Source organism: Loxodonta africana, chromosome 6 (assembly GCF_030014295.1).
Source record: "Loxodonta africana isolate mLoxAfr1 chromosome 6, mLoxAfr1.hap2, whole genome shotgun sequence".
NCBI classification, from domain to species: Eukaryota; Metazoa; Chordata; class Mammalia; order Proboscidea; family Elephantidae; genus Loxodonta; species Loxodonta africana.
This window is the reverse complement of record NC_087347.1, coordinates 21,196,297-21,205,677: the sequence shown is the minus strand read 5'-3', so window position 1 is coordinate 21,205,677 and position 9,381 is coordinate 21,196,297. Positions and strand designations below refer to the sequence as shown.

The 9,381-nt window shown below is 40.3% G+C and overlaps 1 protein-coding gene across 1 annotated transcript in view; it reads right to left on the bottom strand.

The window, feature by feature from the left end:
* Nucleotides 1-750: 750 nt before the first annotated feature.
* The window catches only part of FAM124B (family with sequence similarity 124 member B), a 77,054-nt gene continuing 68,423 nt past the window's right edge, over nucleotides 751-9,381 (bottom strand). Inside the window, exon 3 of the mRNA XM_003406033.3 lies at nucleotides 751-3,131. Within this exon, the coding sequence (XP_003406081.1) occupies nucleotides 2,475-3,131 (657 nt within the window). The 3' untranslated portion in view covers nucleotides 751-2,474. The remainder of the gene's footprint in view (nucleotides 3,132-9,381) is intronic.

The following is a 9,381-nucleotide window of genomic DNA, read 5'->3' as shown; positions in this document are numbered from 1 at the left end:
CCCAAAGACAAAGATAGGATTTATAAATACACTAATCATACAATAACAATGAAAACTAAAAAAAAAAAAGGTATTAGACTTATGTCAGAACCCACATATGATGGAGTCATTGGAATGGAACCCTGTCATAAATCAGGGACTCCCTTACTGAGTAGGAGGATAGAGAAGGTGAATTTGAGAGTATATCACTTTACAAGTCAATTTTTTAAGATACTCATTCAAATTTCTCAATGTTCGTCCTGATTTCCAGGTACTTTTTTTTTTTTTTTATATTCTTACCCATGTATTATGTTAAAGAAATTGAGATAATCTAAAAAAAAAAAAGGAAAGAAATTTCCCAACTTTATTGTTTTGCTTTTCAAGGTAGCTCAGTAGTTTGACTTATTGAATAAGACTTTCATTTTTTTGACACTTATTGTAGAAAACCATACTGAAATCAAGTTCTTCATCCCGTTTTCTAAGATCTACCATTAATCTGGGGGAGAGAAAGAAAATGGAAATGAGAATATATTGATGTAGTAAGGACAAAAAAAACCTCAATTATTATTCTTGTCTTTGTCTTTTGCAGGTCTCCTTCATTTCCGTGCCTTTCATTGAGTGGCACTCACACACTCTTGGCCTACTTTCCTTGTCCCAGGATTCATCCTTAACCTGGAATTCATCCTTCTCTCCAATGGGTTTATTAAGTATCCAGGTTTCCAAAAGATCCAGCTAAATCTAGCATTTATTTGTTGTTGCTAGATGTCATCGATTCATCTTGACTCATGGCAACCTTATATGTAACAGAACGAAACATTACCTGGTCCTGCACCATCCTCACAATATAGATAAGTTTGAGCCTATTTTTGCAGCCTCTGTGTCGTTTATATTCTTATGCAATATCCTTTCTGGAGAATGAAGTACATGAAGTCTAACAATCTTGTAAATGTACTAAAACACATAGACCTCAGATTTTTTAAATGTGTGTAAATGAACTAATCAAAAAAAATTTAGTTTATGGGCAACCGAGAATTTGTCCATTATGATTATAATTGTAATTCATAATTGTCTATCTTCATAGTCATCCCAGTGTCCATCTTCAGGTAGTGTATGGCAAGTGTGGAGCCAATTTTGGAAAGTTCCTGGAGAAATAAGTTTGGACTTGAACATCTTTTTAAGAGTAAGTAGAAAGAAGTTATCAAGATGGCAAAATTATAAACAGTTTTGGGGTTTCATGGTCACAGACTGTACCATGTATAGAATGCCCTATTCAAATCTATTGTGTTTATTGTTGTTAGCTGCCATCGAATTGGTCCTAACTTATGTTGACCCCATGCACAATGAACTAAATGCTGCCTAGTCCTGCACCATCCCCATGAATGGTTGCAGATCTAACCGTTGTAGTCCACAGAGGCTCGTTGGCTGATTTTTGGAAGTAGATCACCAGGTCTTTTTTCCTAATCTGTCTTAATCTGGAAGTTCCTCTGAAAACTGTTCAGCGTCATAGCAACACGCAAGCCTCCATGGACAGAGAGGTGATAGCTGTGCTTGAGGTGCATTGGCCAGGAATTAAACCCAGGTCTCTTGTGCAAAAGGGAAGAATTCTACCACTGAACCATCAATGCCCACATAATTCAAACCTCAGTGCTCAATAAATATTTGTTTAATGAATTAATTAATGAATATTGCAAAAAATTTAGGGAATCAAATACGGCCAGAAGAACCACAAGTCCTGATCCAGTGTCCCAGCTAATCCAGCCCAGCTCTCCTCAGGGGAGATGTCAAATCACCAGCCCCTCTGGAGTCATGCAGAAACAGATGAGGAACCGAAGAGCGAGAAAACCCTTGAGTCCAGCTTTCAATTTTAACCTGGTTTTTTGGCTTCCAGTGTTTCGGCTCATTTAACATGTGGAAAAATTGTTAGTAATTTTCAGAACACTTTGCATTTTAACTAGTTCCAGAAACAAACAACTTTAAAGGCAAAATCACAAGAGTGTATGTGGTGAACAAGGCCTAGTTATCAAGAGAGGTCACATAAAAATTAAAAAGCACTAAAGAATAGCTATGCCATGCTGTCCAAGGGGATGAGCTATGCAGCCCAAGTAAAAATCAAAACCAAATTACACACACTAATGACTGTTGCATAACACAGCCGACTCATTTACATACAACACAATTATCTTGATAGGTGCTGAACTCAACATATCAAGCTGGGTTAGTGCTTCTCCGGGGAACACAAGGCAGTAGGCTTTGCCCCTATACGCTGGCTGTGTTCCCTTATGACTGTGATGGCAAATAAACAACCACTCACAGCACTTTTAGACTTTTAACCTTTGAAATAAAAGCAATACAGATTTGTTCATGGGTAGCATTCAGCCTCCCCTCCACCCCACCCCCCAGCCCTTTAACAAGAAACAGGCCTCTTCTGGGTCAGTGCTCTATTTCTAGAAAATTGTATCTGATCTCATATCTTGTAAAATCACATATGTTTTGTGCTATATGAAGAATTCTTCTTCTCCTCCTTCTTTTTCTTCCTTCTGAACCGGCCAATGAAGGGGACATTTTGAGATTCTCTTCCTTGTACCAAGGTCCCTCTGGTCAGGAAGTGACAAAGAAAGGACTCTTTCCTCAAAGGCTCTGTTGTTTTTGGAGGCAGCTGCCACTAAAGAGGCAGCTGGCAAGCAGGATGGAGGCTGGCTGGTCTGCATATCCCTTGGAAATCGGCTTAAAGAAGATTGCCTGGGTTCAGAATTGACCACAGTGAATCCTGTGTCAACATTCATTTCTGCCTCAAGCTTCTGAAAGCGATTTCTTTGGCTGAGGTCCTCTATTCTGACCCCAGAATCAAAGTGAGGAGAAGGCAGATGCAGCCAGGTACCCATGGCTGGGCTACCAACTGAGGGTGACCAGCTAGGGCTTTTCCATGAAGTGCCACTAAAGCTGTCAGATGTTAGACTCCCACCTGGCTCTAGAAGCTCCGGAGAATCCACCTTGGAGCTCCTGATTCTGCTTCTCCGGCTCCTTGGTTCTAGGCTCCTCTTTGTGGAGACAGGGGCTAGCCTGGAGCCCTGGAGAAGTGTGTCAGCCCCTGAGGCACCATTCAGAGAGGAAAGCTCAGCATTCCTAACACCAAGTCCTGGATGCATTTGGACCTATGGAACAAGGGAAGGAGAAACAAATGAAACAGATGTTTTCTATTGACTAATGTCAAGGACAGGTGATATCCTCTTCAAAAAAAAAAAAAAAATTTTTTTTTTTTTCTCTACCATGCCATACCCAAAGCAGACTTTCAGTAAAGTGGGTTGAACAGAAGTGATCCATACAATCTAATTATGAGGTATGTAATCAGCATCAGCTCCAAACATCTCTCACTTGGACTCCCTAAATTAACTTCTGACAAGGTCAAGTTGTGTGGAATCAAATGACCACTTGAAAACAACACATTTCTGGTAGATAAGATTGTTCAAATGTTATTCACAAAGACATTCATAGACATTACCAATCATGGAAAAAGAAAACTAAAAAGCCACCAAAACATATGTTATAGTCAAGATCATCTAGAACCAGCATCCTTGTCATTAATTTTACTTGAGCTTTTTGTAGAATTTTACAAGGCTGTTCTTCCTCATTTACACTTGAAGTTTTCTTTAGCATCCATGTCAACTCATTCATCTGGTTTTTCTCCTTCCTTTCCATCCACCCCTTCTTAGTTTCCATTGAAGGAGCCTCTTCCTCTGTCAGTTCATTTAATGTTGCAGTTCTTCAGTGCTGACCTGGGCCCTCTTCTCACTTGACACATTTTCCCAGGGCATCTTACCCATATTCATGCTTTCAATTACCAGCTAAATGTTGAAGGTTCCCAAAAGTATAACTACAGCTCAAATCTGTTCCTTGAGCTACATTCCTTATACCAGCTGCCTTTCAGTCGTCAGCACTTGGAGGTCCCACAGGTCCCTAAAACTCAACATGTCTAGAATTAAACTTACCTCCTTCCTCACACCAAAATGTTCTGCTTACTCATTTGTCTATCTTAGAAGATGGCTTCGTTAGCCATCACGTTGCCCAAGGCATAGCATCATCTTCCCTTCTCCATCCCCATTCCTATGGACTTTATCTTCTAAATATCTCTCAAATCTTCCCATCTCTTCATTCCCAATGCCATTAACCCTAGGGCAGGCCGTCATCATCTCACATTTGAGTTACTGCAACAGCCTTCTAACAGGACTCCACATGGACCTTCTTAACTTCCTCTAATCCATTGTCCACTCCACTGCTAGAAGCAGCTTTGAAAACACAGATTTGATCACATCACCCTCTTGCTTCAATGGCTCCCTACTCTTCTTAAGGTAAAACCATAAAATCTAAGTGCTTTAACATGGCCTACCACTCATTGGGTTGCCATGAGTCAGTATCCAACTCGACAGTAACCGGTTTTTATTTACCACACCCTTCATGGTCTGCCACTTCTTACTCCAGCCTGATAAGCAACCACTTTCTCCCTTGCAAACCTCACATGCCAAAATTGAGCTTCTTTCAATTCCTTGCCTGTGATTTGCTCTTTCTTAATGCCAATATTTGTATATATTATTTCCTCTGTCTAGGATATACTTCTAATCTTGTTTACTAAAAACTCCTCCTCATCTGTCATCATTTCCTCTCGGAATCATTCTCAATACCACCAGTTCAGAGGTTCAGTCCAGTTGCCATCAATTCATGGCAACCTCACGTGTGTCAAAGTAGATAGGTGTTCCATAGAGTTTGCAATGGCTGGTTTTTCAGAAATAGATCACCAGGTCATCCTTCCAAGGTGCCTCTGGGTGGACTCGAACCTCCAACCTTTCAGTTAGCAGCCAAGCACATTAACTGTTTGCACCACCTAAATATTGGCTCTGCCATTATTAGCTGTGGAACTTTTGGCAAATTACTTAACCTTTCTGTGCCTCAGTTTTTTCTTTTGTAAAAGAACATAATAATAAGTACTAACATCATAATATTGTTGGAAGGATTAAATGATAACAGTGCCTGGGACACAGTAAGTGCTATGTATGGGTTGATTATTATCACCATTAATGTAATTACTAGCTCTCATAGAAGCCTGTACTTCCCATATCATAGTATTACTATGTTATATTGCACTTGCCTATTTACTTCTCTGTTTCTTCCCCTGGAAGAGTGGGGATTGTATATATCTCCTTCCTCATTGTATCTTCAGTACCTAGCATAATGCCTGACACATGGTAGGTAGTCACTAAATGTCTGCTGGGTAAATAAAGCTTAACACCTAAAAAATGTAAACTTTTGTACATAGAAATGTATGGAAATATAGAATTTATATATTACCAGCACCAGTTTCCATTGAGTGGATTCCAACTCATGGTGACCTCATGTGTGTCAGAGTAGAACTGTGCTCCATAGAGTTTTCAGTGACTGATTTTTCAGAAGTAGATCATGAAGCCTTTCTTCTGAGGTGCCTCAGAGAGGACTCTAACCTCCAACCCTTCATATAGCAGCTGAGAGCTTAACCATTTGCACCACCTAGATACTCCATCAATATAGTCACAAAACCATACCTGCTGCCATCGAGTTGATTCCGACTCATATATTAGGCCCCTGATAATTTCATATTAAAAAACCAAAAAAACCAAACCCAGTGCCATCGAGTCGATTCTGACTCATAGCGACCCTATAGGAGAGTAGAACTGCCCCATAGTTTCCAAGGAGCATCTGGCGGATTTGAACTACCGACCCTTTGGTTAGCAGCCGTAGCATTTAACCACTATACCACCAGGGTTTCCAAATTTTATATTAAGGAAACATAAATTCTTTGTAAGGTCTTATAAAGAAAGTTTAAAGTGACTTTTATCATTGTTGGGCAATTCTGCAATCTTTTTAAGAGAGGGGGATGTTGATTTTTTCAAAAGAAAAGTCTAAGATCCTTAGATCATTTGGCAAAAGTGAGTGCAACATTATTAACACAGAAATGCAGCTGCCTGAGATTGTAACAAAGAATTTCCAGGTGAAACAATGCTGAGTGGCTGAGATAAGTCCCTGGAGAGAGAATAAAGTTTCTCTTGCCTTCCCACCAAAAAAATCGAAATGTATTTCTAGGAATTTGGATCACTTAGAGCTCATATTTCTAAGAATATTTGTAAAATATTACAAATTGAAAGCTAGGTTCTTTCAAGTTCAGAAAACGTCAGTAGCTGTCTTGATGAACAGGAAGATCATTTGTCACTCATTTTTTGACTCTAAACACTTGAAAACGAGAAAATGTCACTGAAAACTGATTAAATTGGTAAGGAGCAGACTGATATCATGGAGGGAAAATAATAATTTTTTTTTTTTTTTTTTTTTACTAAAAGTGATTCCAGAAAGATAGTAAAACAGGATTTTTCCTGCACCAAAAAAAAAGGAGATTCCATGGACACAAATTATGTAGATAATAAGAAACACAAAAGCAGTGCCACACTTGCTCACATAAGAGTCGAAACCAGCCTTTTCCAATTAATCGGTATTTTCAAAGGCATTTGTCTTAATGGAGTCCTGGTGGCCCAGTGATTAAGAGCTCAACTGCTAACCAAAAGGTCAGCAGTTTGAATCCACCAGCTGCTCTTTGGAAACCCCTGTGAGCGGAATTGACTCAATGGTAACGAGTTTTGTTTTAATTAATTTACCAAAATCACTAATGTCAACCTGCTACTCTATAGCGGCCATAACCTCTTGAGCAATACCTGAAAGTATTAAGTTCAGCACAAACCAAAGTATTGAGTGAGAGCGTAGGAGTGTGTGTGTGTGTGTGTGTGTGTGTGTGTGTGTGTGTGTGTGTGTAATATATTGAAGGATGAGAAGGGAATGAGAAGAGGAAGGAACAGAGGGGAATGGAGAGTGAGTGAGTACCACTGGTACCACTGAGACACTCCTTGAACAGGTCTTCTCTTGCAGGTCAAGGATCTCAAGGTCTTGTCTTGGCCTGAGAGTGCTGAGAATAGTGACATCTACTGGTGCTTGTAAGTTACTTTTCTTGTATAGAATTCTTTGTTTTTTCTCCTCTTAATCCCCAAATCTTTGGGAAAATCTTGTTGAAAATTACTATCTGGTCCCAGTTGTTCTCTGGTAACTTTGGAAAAACAAGTCCCATATGCTCAAGGTCGTGGTGCTAGCAGTTACCTCTGGAGGACAGCTGGGGCCTGGAGCAGGTAGTGATCTCTTCAGGGTCAACGGCAATATCACCAGTGACCACTGTAGCCTGATGAGAAGGTCAGGGTGGGAGAACCCAAGGGACCTGTTCTAGCATACATGAGAAGCTACATCTTAGGAACTATGGCATGGCTCATCTCTAAAAACCAAATTTCTAAGGGATAATTGGGCAAGAGGGCTATTTTTCCTCAATCATCATGATGGGCTAGAATCATCTTTGAATATTTATCTGAATAATGGTTTTTTTGTGTGTATTCATACTAAGTCCCAGACATTTGAGTTATGCCACATTAACTAAATAGAAGTTAACATTTATCTAAATGAAATAGGTTCAGATATGTCTATGAAAAACTTCAATCACATTTGGTCTTCCCTTCTTCAACTTCTATGACACCATGATCTTCTCTTCTTGGCTTTCTGCTTCCTTCTTCTAAGTTTCTTATGCCAGCCCTTCCCCAAATTTTGGATATTTGCCAAATCCTGACCTATTTCTTTTCACATTACATTCTCTCCCTTAATGATGTCACTCCTTCCCAGGGCTTCAACCATCACTGCAACCTACGTACCTAGCCCAAGCCCCCTCCTAGTTCCAGCCCTCAGTGGCCAGCTGGCTGTGGCATGTCTTCACCTAAAAGGCCTACAGTCTCCACAAAACCAATGTATTCAGACTCATTGTCACCTCTCTCCCTGGCTTCCTGAAGCCAGCTTTTCTTCTTAGATTCCCTGATCCCCTCAGAACCATGGCACGTTCCTCTTGTTCACCGTCTGTGTTTAATTCATTGCCAAATTCTGCTAAGTCTACCCCGAAGTGCAGCTCATATTTAACATCATATTTCTATTGTGAGTTTCCTAATTGAAAACTTTGCTGACCCTTGCCTGAACAATTGCAGTCACCTCTGAATTGGCCAACCTAGTCCCCATCCAATAGATCCTATTTGATGGTACCAGGGTTATCATCTTAAATTATATATTGTAGGTATGATCATGGTATGCCCTTCCTCTAAAACCCTTAATAAATGACTCTCTTTAAATCCCATTTTATATCTTTCTACACCCATTCTCAGTGGATCAACACTGGTCTCTTTAAACCCATGTGAACACCTCAGCCCTACTCTCCGTTACAACCTGATTCCATCATCCTCCAAGTCACACCTCCTCCACACAACTTTCCCAGATTCCCTTATCCAAATTAATTTTTCTCTTCCCTACACTCAAGGTGTATGGCTGCTGCTCTACTCCAGCATCTGTAACAGCCAGCTGGTATTGCAGACACTTGTGGCAGCATCAGTTCCTAATTAGACTGTAAGTGAAGGGTGATGTCAGTACCAAATGCCTAACCAAAGGTTAACTAAGGGATGGCTGTCTTATCTCCATGTGGTTATAGAATATGAACTTTACTAGAGCATTTCAAGTAGCTTTCAGGGATATTTTATCTTCTATCTAGTCTTAGTTATCTAGTGCTGCTATAACAGAAATACCACAAGTGGATGGCTTTAATGAAGAGAAGTTTATTTCCTCAGAGTAATGTAGGCTGAAAGTCCAAATTCAGGGCATCAGCTCTAGGGGAAGGCTTTCTCTTTCTGTCAGCCTTCTCATCAATGTTCCACAGACTAGGAGTTTCTCTGCACAGGGACCCTGGGTCCAAAAGACCTGCTCTGCTTCCGGTACTGCTTTCTTGGTAGTATGAGATCCCCCTATCTCTCTGCTCACTTCTCTCTTTTATATCACAAAAGAGATTGCCTCAAGACACAATCCAATCTTGTAGATTGAGTCCTGCCTTACTTACACAACTGTTGCCCATCCTCCCTCATTAGCATCATAGAGGCAGGATTTACAACATGTAGGAAAATCACACTATACTGGGAATCAAGGCCCAGCCAAATTGATAAACACATTTTTGGGGGGACATAATTCAATCCATGGAAACCCTGGTGGGGTAGTGGTTAAGTGCTATGGCTGCTAATCAAAGGGTCGGCAGCTCGAATCCACCAGGCGCTCCTTGGAAACTATGGGGCAGTTCTACTCTGTCCTATAGGGTTGCTATGAGTCAGAATTGACTCGACGGCAGTGGGTTTGGTTTTTTTTTTTTTTAATTCAATTCATGACACTACCGAACCTCAAACTAAATAAGATCACCAATTCTAACTTGCTTTTGTTGTTAGTTGCTGTCGAGTTGGCTCTGATTCATGGCGACCTTATATATAA